The 20877-nt window shown below is 34.5% G+C and overlaps 1 protein-coding gene across 2 annotated transcripts; it reads left to right on the top strand.

The window, feature by feature from the left end:
• The first annotated feature begins 1483 nt into the window (after positions 1–1483).
• On the top strand, positions 1484–20137 carry LOC149779895 (uncharacterized). Of its 2 annotated transcripts, none has more exons than XM_089936290.1 (8): positions 1484–1869; positions 12501–12836; positions 15536–15688; positions 15959–16135; positions 16319–16486; positions 16904–16981; positions 17792–17866; positions 18256–20137. In XM_089936290.1, exons 2-8 carry the CDS (start codon positions 12539–12541, stop codon positions 18507–18509), a joined length of 1203 nt encoding a protein of 400 aa, XP_089792416.1. In that variant the 5' UTR covers positions 1484–1869; positions 12501–12538; the 3' UTR covers positions 18510–20137. The 2 variants fall into 2 exon arrangements, with proteins under 2 accessions (XP_089792416.1, XP_089792417.1); XM_089936291.1 differs by having other exon boundaries at positions 1485–1869; positions 16907–16981.
• Positions 20138–20877: the final 740 nt, after the last annotated feature.

The raw sequence follows: 20877 nt of genomic DNA, 5'->3' as shown, positions 1-20877 counted from the left end.
GTAGTGGGTTCTGTAATGCATTTTCCCATTGTCACTATATCGCCCCTTTTAACTACTCACACAGATACCACGTGGTCTGTTAGGTTACCCAAAGAGTCTATTCACAACTGGACTATCACATTACGGGGATACCTATCACAACGGTCGTCTTATGATGCAAGGGAAAATTGCTAAAGTGCCTTTTCCAGAGACATACCACCGTGGCTGACTCGCGGCTGTCCTATGGTAGGATTGGAACCAGTATCATTCGGGTCGCGAGCCCGGCACGCTGACCACGGAGCAACGGTGGAGAGAAAAATATAATAATAATAATAATAATATTATTATTATTATTATTAGAAGTAGTAGTAGTAGTAGCAGCAGTAGTAGTAGACGACGACAAGAATCTACTAGGAACAGTATAAAAATGAAGCAGGCAACGAGATGCGAAGGGCACAGTGTTGCTTAAAAGGAAATGTCAGTATATATACCATTTCAGCCTATAAAGGGGCCCCGAGTGGTCGAGTGGTCTAAAGCGCTCTCCATTACGGATCACTGCCATCTCACCTCTGTCTGCGTGGGTTCGAGTCTCGGATTCAGCCAATGTGGGTATGTGAGAAAGCTTGCCAGTAACTTCTCGTGGGTCGGTGGTTCTTTCCGGCGTTAAACCCTACAACAACAACAACAGCAACAAAAACAACATCAGCCTATAAATAGAGATAAATCTACAGACAACTAGCTCTCAAATACAACTGTTTGCGAAGAAAAAAGAAAAAGAAAAAAGGTCATACACTGTGCGAAAACAACCACTTCTTATTCGGCTATGGGACAATAGCACATGGATCTAAATATATTTTCGGTGACCTACCTAATATCCTATTTTATAAACTGCCGTGTATATAGTGCTACTTGGTTTGTTGCCAGAACGATTTTACAGGCATTAAATTCGCGACAAAAGGTATTCCCGTGATTGGTCTACATATTTATAATATTCAGTATAGCTTTTGAAGTGTTTTAAAATTGAATGTTTTTGCATCGAAAGGGATCTACTTCAATATTTAAACCAAATATTTGACCTACTGAACTGGTACAGCAATATTGCTATATGAATACGCGAAACAGCACAAATATCTTATCCAGTTGCAGAAAAGGTTTAATAAAATATGCTTACTTCATAAAAATGCAGGCTTGTACCGTTTCGCAAACACTTTTGACAGTGTCTGTCTCCATACCACACATTTTTGCTCTCTCTCTCTCTCTCTCTCTCTCTCTCTCTCAAATAGTGTAATTTGAGTATATTGAAATGAAGCTATGGCTAATACATTTCTTTTGTAGAAGAAAACTTTGTAGGATCCGTAGATATGATTCATCGACATACTGTTAAAACGAAACTAGACTGCCTTCAACAAATCGATAGTTGGTTCTTAGCCAAATTTAGGACAGGTCATGATGATACTATTGTTCTGCAATCAAGTGTTTGTTCATGTACACTTAAAAAACGCAAAGATCTGAAGGTTTTTACAATAGTATGAATTATAAAGTCTTATTTAGGAGAACAAATCATAACATTCAACACAAATATTTTTTGTTCTTCATGAGACACTGTTTGATACAGCAATATCTTAGACTTATGGGCCTAGGTGTTGAGAGAAACTTCATTTTTGGGTCAGGTGAAATGAACAAATCTTCTGCGTGATCTTATGTCAGGTTTGAGAACGTATTCAGTTTGTCACTGTACCATTTTCTATATAAACTCTTGTGAAAAATGACGACAGCTGATCATAGAGAAAATACACAGAAAATACATATAGCTGGATTTAAAGCAAGCGGATACACTATGTGTATTACGTCTTGACAGAAGCCGGAACCAGCAAAAGCCCGTCCGGGCAGGTAACGTATAGTCTTTATCATTAGTAACCTAGAGGGGCACTTCAGAACTATGGAGTGTATGGGAATTTAATATTACGGATGTCACTGTGGAGTATATGGGATCTGAACATAACATGGGCCATTATAAAAACCAACAGAAATTTAATATCATGGGTTACTATGGGCCTAAATGCAGATTTAACCCTACTCGTATCATTATGATTCCAATGGAGAATTAACATTAGGGATAACTACAAGACTCAGTGGAAGTTCAACATTATGGGTCATATCCGGGTCTATGGAAATGTTACATTACGGATTTATTGGTCCCTATAGGACTTTAACCAGATTGGTCAGTGTGGGCCTTTATGGGGATTTAACGTGACTTATAAGACCATGACCCCCCTGTGGTAATGGAAATTAAGCATTGAGATAGTATTGTCATCCATTAATATGTTTTGAGTTTTGGCTGAATGTGGCAGCAAGATCGCTACGCTGTGACAAACAATATCACTTTTTGGCGTAAGATCATTTTTCGCGTATTTATATATTTTTAAGCAAGGTAGCACGCTATTTTGTTCTATTCTTCTGCTTCTGTTCTGCTATTGTGAAATACAATAGCGACCATATCAGATTGTATCGATCCAGGTCAAAATTGATAACATCGCCCCTATGTTGGCAAAAGCAAGAATATTATTGATTTCAAGATTTTGTAGCTTAAATCGATTACCATTTTGTAATTAGACGTATGTTTGTGCATCTTTCTATCCTGTTATAATTTTACTTTTCTGTATAGGCTATAATACAGTTCATATTAAACTCACATAGACTGGCTAGAGTACTCCACCAGGTTAAACTCATATAGACTGGCTAGAGTACTCCACCAGGTTAAACTCACATAGACTGGCTAGAGTACTCCACCAGGTTAAACTTTCATACATGATTCTACCAGCCCAACATTCAGATTTCATACATGGACATATTTTTATTTCATCAATTCGTTCATTCACCTCTATTTCTATGCTCTCAAAGTTTTAAAGACTATTGCTAAAACAGTGTGTACGCAAAGAAACTGATGCTTCTCGATTTTCTCACATTTGAATACTATTATTGTTTTATAGACAAGCACTGATTATGCTATTGTGCCTGTCCCCCCCCCCCCAGCCATTTTTACAGGTGTAAATACGCTTCATCTGGATTGTCGTAATCTTAAAAATAGCAAAGTATTGTGTTTGATTTTTGCTACCATAAGGCGAAGTTAACACTGACTATGTTTCACAGCTGCTACTTCTGCCCTTCTCAGTAATTAGTCGGGTAGCAGAATAAAACAGCGTTTAAAAAAAAATAATGCATTCTGTTCACTTGCTTTCTAAAGTTAAAAAAAGGAAAGAAACATAACCCCATCTCATTTTCTATACAGGGCCATATATGAATATAGTGCCCCACAATGCTAAATATTCATAGATATCTCTACCTGCCAAATGTTAAATACCTGCGGGGGGTAATAGCGTTATGCGTCATGGTAAATTCTTTTAAAGGACCCATCATAATGAATTCTCTTTAATGTTAAATTTTTGAATAGGCCCATAGTGGCCCATAGTGGTAAATATTCATATAAGTTAAATACCCAGCATGGGTTATAATGCCATTCGTCATGTTAAATTCCTATAAAGATCGATAACGGACCTTCATCTTTAATTCCAATAAGGAGCAAGAAAAGAGTAATGTTACATTTTCAAAGAGGCCAATAGTGACCCATACTGTACAATTTCCACATTACTCGCGCATGAATCAAATCCGTAAACATTAATTTAGGGAACTGACGTCTTGACATTTCATGTTTAATAATCTCTCATCAATTTCATTAACATTATTATTAAGCATGCTCATTTTTGAAAAACGCTTAGCAGAATTCCTTATATGACAGTTAAACCTGTCTTTAGAGATCACCTCATCTTCGTGAAGTCAAAGATATTCTTTTTATGATACTCACCCACCCTCTGTTTGAAAACTACTTCCATATTATTAGGTGTAGTTTTACAAATGTATTCTTGGTTCTTTGCCAAAAAACCCAGCTTAGGACATAATAGATCGATGATAGTGTCTCTCACACGCGTAGTTTATATTTATTGTAAAGGTATTAAAGTTCGTATCATTAATTATGTTTCTTCCTTAAGTAATCAGTCTGAAATTGTTGTTATAAAATGTATAACACGAATTTCTGATATTCTAATTTACTCATTTACTATGTTAGCACAAGGTTTCTATACGTTAATTTTATGCACACGTTTCCATCTTTATTTCCAATGCTTTTGTACTACTAATTTTTTTTAAATATCTAAAGTTTGCAGAATGCGTTAGCATTTATGCAACGTATTTTTTCATAATCTCTTTTAATTAAAAATAGTGAATGTTAACGTGCTGTTCCTGAAAGCATCGTCGTAAATCTAGGAACCCGTATGTATGCATTTAAGTTTTATTCAAAAAGAGACCTAAGAACACTTCTTGTCACACAATGTGTTGCTGAAAATAGTTCATTACAGTAAATTGGAAATGTAATAAATTGGACAACTTTATTGCGATTGACCTGTTTAACGTTATGGCATATAATACTCCTTTCGCTCAATAATTCTGTAAACATTAAATTAGAGAACAGATATTTTCGCAGTGCATGTTGCATATCTTCTAATCAGTTTTATTAGCTTCTTTTTACCAATGGAAATTTAAGACAAGTTTTCTTGAATTCTTCATAAGTTACTGAAACCTGAGATCATCGATCCTCAGGAACAATGTCATCTGCCAAGATAGGTGGTCTCACAAGAAGTCATCAGGTTTCATAACGAAGCTATTCAGGTCATTAAATGCTCCGTTATTTAATGAAAGGTTGTATTCAAATCCAAAACAGTGGTCTTTCAAGTTAGATGGTAAGATATTACACCAAATAATGCCATTCAATCCTGGAGGAATGCCCAACCACTCCGGAAATATTTAACAAAAAAGCAAAATATTTTCTTCCCCCAAAAGACAAAGTTAGAATACAGAAAAGTAAATAAAATATTCCCAAACATGTTGGGAGTATTTTTAGACAAAATGTCTGAGCAATCTACAACTTAGTTCTCGTATTCGATAAATATTGAGACAAAGTTCCTTTATATATCAAAGATTGATAAAATGTGCGTATTTAAACAACGAGAAAATAAGACAAATAGTCAGCATATAACAACCATTAATTCACTTCAACACATCGCCGGCAACCACTTTGTCGACAAAATTTTCGCCCATATTCAGTTTTAAAATAGGTAAAAAAAAATTGTCTACCAGCAGGTCAGATAGCCACATGTTGCCATCTGCATATTTTTTATAACGGTGACGTTTTTTTTTGCAGTTGTCCATGAAGTGTTTGTACACACTTTCAAAAACCACTTTTATCACACCATGTCATATACAGATCCATAGGTATTTATTATATGATTAGTAAGTAGAGTATGCTTCACTCGAGTGCAGTTTATATATACCCAACCCTCTTTAACCATAATGAATTGTTTACGTTTCTTTTTAAAAAAAATATAAATTCTTTCTTTTCCACAATAGACAGTATTAATTCTAAACAGCTGTTCTATACAGAGGAAATGATACAAAACCCAGTGCAAAGTGATATGGAAGTGCATGGTTGAATTTATTCTTTTTCAGGAGCAGAACTATATCCCCTGAAGAATTAACAATAATAAAACCATTTTTCTTTGCAGTTTTATTTTTACTACAGTGTGTTTTATTTTCAATCTCACGTTCCATACCAACTTTGAAGATGTACCGCGTGGAAGGATCATTCGTGGATACAGGAGATTCTCTGATATTTCGTGTCTGGTATGACTCAATGCAGATTATGTTGTAACAGTCAAAGGGTCATAGAAAACCGTAAATGAGTATTTCATTCCACGAACTACAAACAATTACTCAAACATTTAATGAAAACAATTAGATCTATCTTTACATGAACAAACATGTATACTCTAGAATGTATCAAGTATTCCATATACTAAGAAATCAGAGAGGATCCATCTTACGAAATTAGTCCATGCTCTCATTAGGTTCTGTGAATACTGTACTCAGGGCCGGCGCCAGACCCGGCCAGACTATCTGGTGCCCTAGGCAACGTTAGATACTGGCGCCCCCCCCCCCCCGAAAATATCAATTTCAGAATTTACAAACAATAATTTTTGTTTAAAAAATGCGCCCCCGAAATCAGCGCCCTAGGCGGCTGCATAGTTTGCCTATATGGTAGCGCCGGCCCTGACTGTACTTCACGATGTCTGCGTCTAGTAATTATCTAATTCTCGGTTTGATAATTATCTTTCCAACACCGATTCCCCATAATTAAATAAAATAAGCACGAAAATCTAGCAAATCTATGAACGGAGGCATTAGTACAAATACTATTCATGCTTACAGGAGATTCTCTACAATATCAGTCTGTAAAAACTTAGCGTCTTGAAGATAGTCTTTTAGTCTGCTTTGGGAATAAATATACATTACTATGATGTGAATAGGATCAAACTTAAAACTTGAAATGACAAACGAATTATATCTGGAATAGATACTGCATAAATTGAGAGAGAGAGAGAGAGAGAGAGAGAGAGTTGATCTGTTTGCCAGAGGGAGCGGGAGGCAACATAGGAAAGAAGAGGTTGTTTAAAGGTGAATTACAAATTGTGTACCATTATGACGTAATCCACATATACACAATTTTCATCAAACTGGTACTCACATTAACAAATTAATAAAATAGCCATCCAATTCATTGTTTTCAATTACAAAGAAAATGATTGCTTGTGATACAAAATGCTATATATTATTCAGCCAGACTGAACTGAACTGATACAATGACCCTCTCTCTCTCACACACACACACACACACACACACACACACACATATATATATATATATATATATATATATATATATATATATATATATATATATATATATATATATATATACTTCCGGCAAACGGCTATCCGACAACACCCATCAGACGCGCCATTCTGTCAACTAGTTTTCAGGACATACGAACGACACATAATTTCACAAAGGTGGAGATAACTTAGGAAGTATCCATGCGACAAAAACTACCCAGTCACTTCTATACGTGACGCACTACTGAGTCATGATACAGAAACGTACAAATATATCTTTAACGGTTCGGGAGATATGAATGGTAAACCACTGCTTACAAGAGGAAGCTATTTTGAAAGTAACTATCTAACAAAGACCACTAATGTAAGCGACACATTATCAAAGCATGATATATAACTATATAGTACGTAAATATAAAAATTGTCCATACATCAATATATAGGTCAGGTCTTACGTAATAAATGTAACAAATAATGCCCTTGACTTCGGGAATTATTTACGGTAGTCCAATTTATCTACTGCGTAGATATCTTAAACAGACCATGCAGGTAATCACAGTGTATTTTGGGATCGTATTGATAACATTCGCGTCTAAGTTTCAATGAAGAAAATACATGACCGACATTAGCGTACCTATCATCGTATTTCATAACAATTGGTTTACCGGTGTTACAAATCCGTTTGCTAATATGTTTTCCTCTGCACTCGAAATCCTGACAATTGTACATTTTGTCGATAAAATCTTCAAGTGTTTTCGAGTATATGCCAAGTTTGTAAATGGCGAAGGATTTTGCGAGATATGAATTTTGAAGTGTATCCCCTGAATAATGATTTTAGCTGGCCATCAGAATGATTCGAATTTGCCATCAGAAAAGGGCAGTTAGAAAGACTATGGCCAGCTTTTCAGCAGACGGAGTCAACTTTGTTGCGTCTTAGGTTATCTATTTGCTTGTATATTTTTTTAAAAGAAATATTGTACTTGTATTACACTTTGGAACTGTGAATTTCAATATATAAAAACATGCATCGGTAATATCTTGTTGTATGCAGCATTGTTATTACACTGCCTTAGAGTTTCAATTCTCCCTTATCCCGGCTTGCCAATTAAAGGCTGTATGTCTTTGAAAATTACACAAAGAAAGGTAAGCTTTCGCATTTTAATTTTTCTGATGGTTGGTTGTTTGTATTGCCGCTCAGCAGAGATTACAGTTTTAGAAATGAATTCCGTTTGTCCGTCTGTCATACTTTTGTTTTCAGAGAATAATAACATGAGCGAGATCTATATGGTTCCGCTCCGAAGTTTCACACTTGTACACAGAACAAATTTAAAAGATTTTCCCAGGAATTTTCTACTCTTATACCTAATTAAAAAAGGAATGCTTAAATCTATTGCAGAGTGTAAAGAAAAACTTTTGTTTTCTGTATTATTGACGTTGACTTGTGTCATGAAAGTTCAAAGCTGAGTTATAATTCTGTTCTGCATCCCTTAGAAGATTGCTAGCCATGAATATCAATGTTCAGGTTTTGAAACGCAAAGGTTAATTATAAAGAAAAATCATAACTATTTTTATATTTCAAAATTTCATAAATGCACTTTGAGAAAATAAAAACCAATAGATTGCAATATTTTTAAAGTTACTTTGAGAACGGTTTTTGTGATTTATACTATTTCAAGTTCATTTTCTAACCACACAGGAGCAGTCATTTCATACACTGTTTCAAACTGCACATTGTTTTCATAGCAGCGATAAAAAATAACTGTCAACTCGTGTAGGTGAAATACGCATGGGTTTAGGGCCACAAGGCAATCACAATGTCAAAACACTGAATAGTCATATTGCTGACAACATTGCCTTTGGACTCTTGAAAATATAGCGTGTAGCACGGCAAGCTGATGATGAACGTGGTATAGAATGGGGTCACCTCAAAGCCAATAAAGACCTGCCGTATCAGTCAACCAACGTTCCCGAACATTTGTGTAGACATTAGTTCTGGCGGGAACAGTTGTAGACGATCGAGCAAACCATTACTACTCCCCTCCCTCGATCATCTTTCCTCTCAAAGTCCAATGCAGTTCTTTATTTGGTCTTTCATTGAAGTTTTTTCGTCGCTACACTAGTATGGAATTATCAATTTACTGAACATCTGACATTTTCCTATATAAAAAATATATATAAAAATAAAAATAAAAACAAAATTAAAAAAATGAAGAACAACAAAATAACATTAAAATAACAAAAACAAAATTAAAAAAACACCCCCGTAAGAACCAACAAAGAAAACTTGTACAAAGATCAGTTGCAGTACGTTTAGAACACAATCATTTCCGATATAGGGAATGAGAGTTTGAGAGCTTGCTGTTGCAAAAAAAAAAATTGTTATAACCTCTGTTTTTGCATTAATACAAAGCCATAGTTGTCAGAAGTAATTCCAACTTGTGCGGGGTTTATTTTTCTTTCTTATGTCTTTTTGAAAATGATTCAACTCTTCGTTAGGAATCCCTTTAAACTCCTGAAACCGATTGATTCAAATTCCAAATTTGGTTTGTGGAAGGACCTAGCTTAAGGTACCTCACCCCTATAGATACTACATTATACTGTTTACAGAAGCTACTAAGCCATTTCACACCTAATGGAATATGCAGGATCGGTTCAAGACCAAATGGATCGACATGTGATGTACGTTTGTAGCACACCTCCCCATGACCGCTCCGGGGGTTTGAGCGTTCGTCTCTGATGCGGGAGGTCGCGGGTTCGAACCCCGGCCGAGTCATACCAAGGACTTCTAAATATGGTACTAGCAACTGCCTCACTTGGCGCTTACCATTAAGAGGTTAGTGTTAGGACTAGTCGGCATGGTGTCAGGATAATGTGACTGAGTGGGACATCATGCTACATGTCTGTGGCATGATGACCAAGTGCTAGACATTACTATAAACTGCCACACTGCAGACATCGTAGCGATATGACTGAACAATTGTTAAAGCTACTTTAAAAACCCAAATCACATACACGAACGCACGCACACCTCCCCCACCTCCATCTGTTCAACTTTAGAATACTTTTTTTTTCATTGCTGGATGCCCCATCGATCGCCTGCCCTTCAATTCGACCCAGGCGATGCACAACTTACGTATAAGATGATATCAAAATCAATGACGTCACTAAGGTTGGTGTCACCCAGTGCGGTAACTCATGGTGTCACCCCCATGGACCTCCTTCCGTAACAGACCATACAGAATCCTAAGTAAAGTCATTTTGGTGTCACCCCCTCTGATGGTGTCACCCGGTGCGGTCCGCACCCCCCTGGTGACGCCACTTTTCAAAATATAATGCACGCTTAATTCTCAACATATTTGTACTGAGAACAAAGACCAGAAACCTGTCAGTATCGCAGCAGAGTGGAGAAAACCATTTTCAAGAAGTACCAAGCACGTGCCACCGATGTTCTTTTTGATGTTACGTGATTACCACATTGACATGTGCTCTCTGCGTAATGAATCTGGTTTTCTTCAAATTGCTGCAACATTTACAGATTTTCGGTCGTTGTTTTCACAATAAATATTTAGAAAAGTTTATGTTTTTTCATTTTTCTATAAAAATTACGTGACTTTCATTCATGTGTTCGATTTGTTTTCCTACAGCAAATCTAGATATGGTTTATTGTTGATATCACGTGAATGTATGACCGATGATATAATTCACGTGTAGGTTGCGAGAGTTGTGTAGTCACGTGACTAGGAATGCAAATGACCAGATCCAGGTCAAATTTCAGCAACGATGTACTTTCGTCTCGTCTGTCAGTGGATTAAAGACATAACGAATGCTATGATCTCAATTTTTGAGAAAATAAATCATATTCCTATCGATTTCATGCAGGTATATCTCGATGAAAGTTTGTTCAAGTTTGCTGGGCCGGCTAGTAAGCGGCTACCCCATGCCGACACCAAATGGTGTCGGCGAATTCCAGCTTTTCGATATGGAATAAACTTTGACCCTACACCCCAACATAAATGTCCAAATATCAAAAAATGGGGTGACAAGGGTCAGAGGAAACTAGGACTAAGGTCCTCCCCGCATTGAACAGAACCAGTAATCGAGTCCGTCTTCAGCACCAAATGAACTTTATGTTTGTGCTGAGTTTGAAGATAAATACAGAAAATAACACCTACATTGATTTGATTTTTCGTTTGAATCATCAAATATTGTATGGAGTGCTCCCACAATGTCATTTAACGAGATTTACATTATGTAGCTCACATTGTTTACATTGCGGCTTGACTATGCGTTGAGGGTGGGGTGGGGAGGACAGTGTCAATAAATATTAGAGTAGACACAGAACAAAAAAAAAAAAAAAAAAAAAAAGGATGGGTTTAGTACCTTTATTCATACTGACAAGTATTCGATTCGAATTGGGAATGCAGTCAACGAATATTCGAATCGGAAGGTTTGGTATTCGTTTAAGCCCTAATGCTAACTTCTTCTACACTATGACAGTTTAGCGCAAACAAATTTGCCATGTACATTACCTTTGATCAGCTCCACAACCGCAGAGTGGAACCCATGAAACTTGATATGTATCTTACACTATATATGTTACACTACTGAAATCAAGTTGGCTACTTATTCCTTATTCATTATTCAATAAGTGACTGGTGACCACTTACTTTTTGCTGATTAAAAGAAATCCTACATCAAATTTAAACACCCTTTAGATCATTCCTTGCTATTAATCTAACCCAACTGGAGAAATATGAGCATTATTTTGGTACCAGCTTTATAAATACAGATAGATGACCGATTATATGTAGGAAGGGTTCAGGATGTTGTTAAGTAAAAATGTTTAGTAATTTGAGATGGAATTAAGTAGTTGTGCCAGGTGTATGGGTCGTGTCTTGTGGGGGATGGCATGGATTATTAGTATTCTGTTACCATAACCTAACTAATGACTCATGAAAATGTGAAACAAGCACACTAAAAAAGAGGATAATTATTTGAAATATTTACTATTATAAACGCCTTAAAGATATTAAGATTTGATGTTGGATTTCTTTTTCATCGGCAATAAGTAAGTGGTAATAAGGAATAGGTAGCCAACTGGATGTGAATAAAAATTAAATATCCAACTGGACGTGAAACTGGTCGAATCGTGAATAAATAACTTACTGAAACGGTAACTGGTCACTTATTTCTTATTGAATCGGGAATAATGAATAAGTAACCAATTTGATATTAATTGTTACATAAGTAGTGCCTTTACCTAGTAACAGTTCTTCAATTCAATATTTTTATGCTTTTGACCCTTTTCTGGTCATCCAGGAATCCAATATACACTATTCGTCTTGGGGACAAAACTCCAAAATCATTTAAGATATATCTTTGTAAATCAGAACATATATAATATTACTAAATAATAAAAACAATCATAATCATTATAACACATTTGGGCATGAAATATCCACCTGCCACGTGGTCCTCAATTTTGTAACAGGTTATATTATTAAAAACGTCACACATTCGGTATACAAGCACACTCATTCACATGGATGTAAAATGGCTTAATGTATGTAACTATAGTGGTCAACAGGTGCAAAATATACTCTTCCCATGGGATACAGCTGTAATCTGTCAGTGGTAGTATATTGGAGTTTTTCACCATCTCGATGAAGTTATTCACTCAAAATTCAAGCAAATATCATCTGCTTGTTATCATAATTCATAAATCATTTTCTTTACAGGCAGAACATACCAAATAACAGCGGAAAATATAGAGAACATGTTGAAAGGTTGGAAATCCCGGAAGTTTAAGACCAATACAAAACAAAGACGATGCCCCATTCGAACATTTTCACGCCAAGCAACTCATGACTATCCGATTCATGAGAAAGACGGCGCAGTCCTTGTATCATTGAACAGTCCTGACCGTAAAGCAGGAGCTGATAAGGGTGGCCAAAGTTTACCTGAAATAGAATCTGGCCAGAAAGACCAGAACGAAGCTCAGATGAAACAAAAGCTAAGTCTGCATACAATCCATGTAATCCAGGCACAGTCTCCCTTCCAGGATGTCGAAAAAGGTAACTTCCATGTAATAAATGAACACAGAACACAATTAATTTTGCTATATATTCTCTACATTTGTTTCTCATTACTGAACTTTCCACTGTGTAACAATCAATACAAATCATATGTTAATCTAAAATACCTTTAAAGATGACTTCACGGTGAAGTTCTTGTCATAGGTTCACCGGCATTTTTTTGAGAGGTTGAACTGTAAACAAACCAGCGTGCAGTGGAACACATATTTCACTTCCGGATCGTCACCAAGACCTTATTACTCACTGTGCACTGTTGCCGAAACACACACTGACAACCACACCATAAGCTCATATTCTAAAGAATAAACAATTACCTTTAAATCCATACGAAGAATGCCTGAATCTAACTCTTGTATCTCCACCTAAAGGAGACAAGAAAAAAATGATCTAAAAATAGACTGTGACTACATTCGTGATTCCAAATACAGGAATATATGAAAATTCATTATTTGGAAACATACCACTACAAAACAGGTGTCTTCCACATATAGGTAAACATTAACAAATATATGTATATACTACTACTACTACTAATTATTATTATTATTATTATTATTATTATTATTATCATTATTATTATTATTGTTCATTTAGTTTGTATTCAGAGCATTTAGGTCAAGCTTGTTATAGCGATTACAACAGAAAAATCCATACTTATTTTGATCTGTGCTTGTTCGTGGAAGTACATTGTTTTGTCAAGAGCAGATTTGTCAATAAATTTTAATTACTCTAGTAGAAGTCTATTGGAAATGAACTAAGAAAATCTTTTCTTTATTGATCCTAAACTTTGTGTACAAAATTAAACGCATTTATGTTACCTTCTATCGTTTCACAAACAAAACTAACCCTTAAATATCTTGGCAGTTGAAGATCTCATCCTTTCTTGAGTAATAATTTAAACTTTCGTCAGTTGTTATATTTCTGGTTTTGGTAAATTTGCGGTCAATAAAGGCTGAATTCAATTGTTGTCTAAAATTAAAGACAAGAGTCATAAGTGTCTGCTGTATTTCATTATTTTCTCAAGTTCATCATGATAAAGCGTTTCTATATATTTTTTCTAAAATATTACTTGTTACATTTAGAGAATTTAGTTTGTCTATCTGTATCCCATACTTTGAATATATTTTATAAATCTAATGCATCCGTGTAGCCTTCAGTACGTATTTGTATTTAATTGGTGTCAAATACATCTGTGAGGAGATGGTACAACAACACACTATCAAAGTTCTATGGTATTTCTTGAAGAATAAAATTTAAGATTGGTTCTCTTCCTAATTCACAGCTTCATGCAGGTTTAAAGATACACATGTCCGTGTTAAACAAATGTCGTAAACCAAAATATCTAATGTATGCCTTATATCATTGAAAGTTGTCCCGTAAATAAAGTGCACAAGATATTTTTGAGTTGCGTCAGAAACTGTATGAATATGATACTGGATGTTTTACATCGGTAGACAAGGCATGCTAGCTTTTAATACAAATTTAAGACGGATATTACATATACAAATGGAGTCCAGTGTCTCTTTTTAATATTGTATACAAAAAATTCGCATCATGATGCACTGCTAAAAGAATTAAATCAGCATTGCAAGATTTAAGGGCTGAACATCATATTGACTTTGTAAAATGAAAATATATTGGAGTAAATACAAGGACCATGTTGATATTATACATGTTACTTTTTATAAAAAAATCATTTGATTCTGTTATGCATTTATTTACTTTTAGATCAATTATCCCTCCACAATTAGAAATTATCACAAAGTACATTTAAAATGAAAAGAAAAACCAACCATAAAAACAAAGAATGTAAATTTTTTAATCTAAATACTATTTGTTAGCCCCAAAATATATTTTATTTCCTTTTCCTTTTTACCATGTCCTATATCTGTGTGTGTAAAATGCAAAGGAATACATCTAGGTACGATGGATTGAATATTTCTTAAAGACCGTTGTCATTTAGGAACATATATATTATAGCCAAATCTGATAAGGAAGACAGTTTTACTGTGTCATTTCGATCAATGGGTGGCATTTATTTCCCAGTCTGAACAAATACATGTTGAATAGCATGATTATATCGTGTAATGTGTTTGAATGTGTATATTTAGACGTTGTGTATATGTGTATTTCTATGTGTGTGTCACTCCATGCTTGATGATCGTATATAATTTAAAAATTCACATTGTCTCTCTGATATATATATATATATATATATATATATATATATATATATATATATATATATATATATATATATATATATACATATATATACACACTTCCTACACTCAGTACCATTGTAGGATGTGTGGTGTTAACTAAAACTTGTAGAATTTAATACTGTTGTTGCTGAAGCCGATATTATGGTAAATGCACTACGATTTATGATACAAGGCAAATGAGGTATGAATGAATATTTGCACAACATTCAATAGTGTCCAGAATAAACTGTACATTTGCTGTTCACCTCTTTCTTTCCAAGGGTACTGATTTTTTCACTACAAGAGTCACTGACATAATTTTATCAGTTAAAGGGAGACAAATAGCGTAGCAAATTAAGTACCGTGAACTATTTATACTAAATTAGTTACATTGCTTTCTTGAGTGGAAAGATAGAGCTTGTTCATCTTTCCATACGAAAAAGCAATGTGGCCAATTGTCATTTTATTTAATAGGAAATGTAGAGAACGGCGCAGCAAAGAATGACGTTCACGACACTTTTCACCCCAATGAGAAGAATCAGGATTTACAAAATTCGAGTATCCTAAAAGACGAAAACGCAGTTGCTTCAATTGAACCCGAAAAGAAGGAAGTTACAGATAATACAGGTACGAAATATAAGAATTGTTATCAAATACGTTTAGGGCACGTTTGTATGCTGTAAGTTGCTGTGTTATATTGTATCGTACAAAGACGAGGAATATTATATTTATATGGAAGTGTTTCGTATCATGCAGTAAATGCACAAAACTATAATACTTCAATGCGACAACATATATTTAAACTAATCGTCTTTACTGGAATCATATGGTCGATTCATATTGTTTTGTGGACTATTTGTTTAATTTTTTTTCTTACTAGCGTCCATTTACTTTTAGACGCCTGCACACATGAGACACGTGGTAGTAGACCAGTAGTTGCGAAAAAGAGTGTCAAGAAAGGTATCTTCTTCTGGAAAAAGAGAGGAGAAATTCCGAATGGAAAGAAAATAACCCCCGCTAATCAGCATCAAGAAGAGAAACATGGCAAAGAATGCTGGGGAGCTAAGTACAAAGGTAAACAAAGAAATAATTGCTTCTTACAATGATAAATATCAGGATAATTATGTATCCAATGGAAATATAATGAAGTTGCTAAATGCAGTATTTATTGTTTGAAAATTTGAAAATATTATTTTGGACAATATGCTTGGTACATTAGGCAGAGATATACAAAATACAATATCTGTTCATTTCCAGACCCAAGCAAAACTGATAACGCAGCGAACAAACCTGTAAGTAAAGATACAAAAGGCGTAAGCAAGAAGATTGCTTTCTGGAAAAGGAATAAGCAGAATCACATTGGAAAGAAGGTGGCTCCCACTGAACAAGAACAAGGGTATAAAGATGGCGGACATGTCTTTGAAGGTAATGTGAGCGTTAATGATTCCCTAGTGGACATCCAGTTGAGAGAAAATATATATCGTTTCCACAAAATCGGTAGATATATAAATCCATCATTCATCACAGATTGTGTTCTTACGCTGTTTTTTGTTGTTGACGTTCTTCGAATTGACTCTCCCTGAAAAATCTGCCATGTGTAATTTCTTGAACTATTGATGAGACTGATAAAGCGATAAAGCGAAAATGTAAAATTTGATGAATTTCAAATGTACTTCATTTCGCAAATGTTTTTTCGTCTTTCTAAACAGAACCCGTCCTTTAAAACCTTATTATGTTATAATGTTTCCTATTCTGGTATTTTTGTACATTTAACGGCCATTTCTAGTTATGTATTAAAGAAGCTGGAGAGTCTGCTATTGATCTAATTCCATTTTATCTTAGCAGGAGATTCTGGACTTGTCAAGGAGGGAGGAGAGATCACAACAACGACAGCTCCCAAGTTAGCGAATGCATCTAATCGTATGCTGATAAATTATTTTTAACATTTACTTTTTGCAAGTGAGAATTGTCTTGGGTACTTTCGAGACCGACACATATGTACTGACTGCGATGTATTACGATGTCGTTAACGGGGGATATGTGGGTTCGTATGCTTATCCTGGGGGAGGGGGTAGGGATGGGGCAAATCTAGCATACAAAGTGTTTGGGTTTACTTCATAGATGTGTGGCTCCTAAATCACAGTCATATACCACAGGGATAAAGGTCAGTCTTTCTTCATTCAGTTGCTCTGAAATGACCATATGCTTATCTTCTTCATGCTTTATTTCCTAAATTTCCCCGAGTGATAATTTACAACTCAAAATATTTTATTTAGGCCCTTCCATCTCGCAGAGAGCCAATCAAATTATAGCACATTTGATGGAGCAGACAGTGGATGTTAGTATCGGTTGGCTCTATTTTGGAGAGGCTAAAGGCTACAATAAATAATTTCTTCGGTACTGAATTAAAAAGGGGTACTGCCACTGAAGACTAGGCTGTGTTACTACACTTTCCCAAACTGTCATTTAATATATATCTTTGCAATAATAGGTAGGAAACCAATAATTAACAACAACAATAGTAGCATCAACAACAACAATACTAATACTACTACTATTACTACTACTACTACTAATAATAGCAAAAAACATTTTGTCCTCGAAAACATAAATTTATGATGATCTCTTATTCTAGTCTTTTCGTACTTTTAACGGATTTTTATAGCCACGACTAACATATCCGAGAAGTTAGAGGGTCTGGTTTATAATTATATCAGTTTTCATTTGAAGGAGATGCAATTTTGGTTAAGGAGGTAGCGGAAACTACAACAACCACAGCTCCCATGTTGGAGAATCTAACTAATGGTATGTTGTTCATTCATTTCTTACAAGCTGAATATGAATGAATCTACAAAATATGTGAACATCGACGTATACGTATCTTTAAAAATGCAGCATTGCTAATTATTATACAAAAAAATCTTAACTTAGAAAATATATTTTACTTTATCTGGTCTCGAAATAGTTCGTTCATTTCGCAGTTCTTCTGACGCATGAATCTTTATATCTGATTACTCTACTGATATGCTTCGAGTCTTTGAAAACATTATTATTATTATTTCTATTCAGTAGGTACAGTTTGATTAAGTACTGTAATAATATTCAAACCAATGGAAATAGGAGATAGTGTAAGATTATACCGTGTTAATTTTAAGCAAACATCTTTTACAATGTAAATCAATTCTTTATTTCAGTTCCATCTGTCAAGAGCATGGAAGTAATATCCCACCCAAACAACGGTTCACACATTCACAATCATTATCATTTTCACGAGGAAGTTGGGGAAGTTCACATTCACAATCACGGACCAGAATTACATCGTAATAAAACTTACACTTCCATTTATTCAGCTCCCAATGGCATAATCAATAGAGGCAACAGCTCAAAAAACACAGTCAATAACGATGGCAGAAATACTAGTCAACCAACTAGAAGAAAATCGTTCTAGATAATTTACGACGTTTTGTATTTTTTTTAACAGCTAAGTTGTGTGTAATTTTTAAGTGTACGCTATTTATTTGTTTCACAGGGTTCAAAACATTAATCAGAGATTGTTCATTCTGCTCGTACCATTCCAATATGTACAGTTTTCTTTCACTTTTGCAGTTTACCAGTAAGAATTTAAATTCGATTTTAATATTTGGAAAGAAATTAGTACGGTTCTTACTTAAACAGGGAGTAGACTGGGACATATATCCCTATATATAGTATTACAAGCCATGCATGCAGACATCATTGCAATGCATGAATTAGGCTTTTTGCAATGTAATACAGGATATGCAATAACTGTGTTCAAGTTATTAATATCAGTGTGAGCATTCTTGATTAATAAGAATGCAATTAAATGGGAGAAAAGGGCATTCTCTGCTGTAACTATTTGTCTTAGAATTATGATATCAATAACATTAACATGGATTCAGTTTCTCGGAGAAAAAGAAAACGAAACTGTTGCAACGTCCACAAAGGCTTAATGTATATTTTGTGACTGTAAATTCTGTATCTGGTAAGTAAGTAAACGCAGAGTTTTAAAAATATTTTACAAGTGCGATAGCACACCACGACATTACAACTGCCGTGCTGACATCTTATCATTCAGAACACTTCAGGGTTTTTGATGTTGCATAAATAAACTATAGGCACGATTGTAGGGATATGAGTCACTATCATGCAAACAGGGACACTTGAACACCATCCGCGGCATTACAAGCCGTGAACATCTGTCTCCCAGGTCAAATTGTGACAAGTGAACACTACAACAGTATTTAATGTGCTATCTTCGGACGGTTCTCAAAGAATGAGTAGAAAAACAGATATCTTTTTCTTAAACAGTGAAACTATAAACAGTGAAACTAAGTCTGTATGAAAATAATTACGATCTTGTGACAAGTGGTAAGTATGTATGTATGTATGGATGTATGTATGTATGTATGTAACAGTATTTTAACGAAATCTGGTGCAAATTAAAATGTAAGTTGTAAAAATTTCATCTTAATTTATTTCCGAGTTCTTTGATTGCATTATTCATGGTTTTACTTATTTATCAAATCGGTACTATTGTTTATGTTGTATACCTTTTGTTTGTGTGCTCATCTTAATGATTTAAACAATGAATCCTTTTTTTAAATTTTATTTCCGTCCATGATAATATTTTTGTCCCCGCAAATATGTTTAATTGCTTTTTGTTTATATGTTTTCATTTGTACATAATTGAATTCTCACAATTTCAGTTTGCTTGGAATTTGCGCTTCCTAATATATTTTTGCATTTTCTATTCTTAATCTTTGATACAGACTATATTGTGGATGCACCAAATGGACTATGATAGGTTCTACAATTACAGGAACATCATACAAAAACATACATAATTGTTTGATTTGATACAAGATATATTGTGTATGTAACAAATGGAATTTGATAGGTTATGTTATTACAGTCATATCATACAAAAACATACATAAATTTGTTGCTATACAATCAAAATGCGTGCAGTTTAAATGAAAGATAACTACACGCCTTCAACAATGTTTGTTTTACACAGAATAGGATGTATCTGAAGGTAGTTTTTTTCAGCTTCATATGCGAACATTAATTTTTGACATATGTCTGTATTGAACAACATTAGGGGTATGTATGTATGTATGTTTGTATTTATGTATGTATGTATGTATGTATGTATGTATTTATGTATGTATGTATGTATGTATGTATGTATGTATGTATGTATGCATGTATGTGTGTGTATGTATGTATGTGTGTATGTATGTTTGTATGTATGTATGTATGTATGTGTGTGTATGTATGTATGTGTGTGTGTGTGTATGTATGTACGTACGTACGTACGCATGTATGGATGGATGCATGCATGCATGGATGGAGGAATGTTATACACTATTTACTTTCTTAGGTAATTATGCACTATGTTATTTTGTTTCATATTCTATTTATTTCACTTGTGTGATGGCTGTACCAGTAAGATATAAATATAGTTTCATTGAAAAATCTCATTACTTAAGCAGTAATTCTAACATTGTTTACATGTGAATTTGTTAACATGGCTATTGGTGTTTTGATTTGATAAATAACATACATTGTTTTTATCATATTCATATTCTTTATTTTAGATGAAGTATCTGTCTGCTTGTATGTATGTATGTATGTATGTATGCATGTATGTATGTTATGTTATGTATGTATGTATGTATGTATGTATGTATGTATGTATGTATGTATGTATGTATGTATGTATGTATGTATAACTCGCTGATTGACTAACTTTATTTCCTCTTTAAAAGAGATCAGAGTAATCAAATTTAGAA

The sequence above is a fragment of the Sinohyriopsis cumingii genome, chromosome 16, assembly GCF_028554795.1.
Source record: "Sinohyriopsis cumingii isolate HCF-2022 chromosome 16, ASM2855479v2, whole genome shotgun sequence".
In the NCBI taxonomy this organism is placed as follows: domain Eukaryota; kingdom Metazoa; phylum Mollusca; class Bivalvia; order Unionida; family Unionidae; genus Sinohyriopsis; species Sinohyriopsis cumingii.
The sequence above is the reverse complement of the archived record's forward strand: the minus strand, read 5'-3'. Positions and strand labels throughout refer to the sequence as shown.

Excerpts from the sequence above, each read along its gene's own strand:
- LOC149779895 (XM_089936290.1), top strand. The coding sequence starts at position 12,539 with ATGTTGAAAGGTTGGAAATCCCGGAAGTTTAAGACCAATACAAAACAA. Across the intron at positions 15,689-15,958 it reads GGAAGTTACAGATAATACAG|ACGCCTGCACACATGAGACA; the intron begins GTACGAAATATA and ends ATTTACTTTTAG. Across the intron at positions 16,136-16,318 it reads CTGGGGAGCTAAGTACAAAG|ACCCAAGCAAAACTGATAAC; the intron begins GTAAACAAAGAA and ends GTTCATTTCCAG.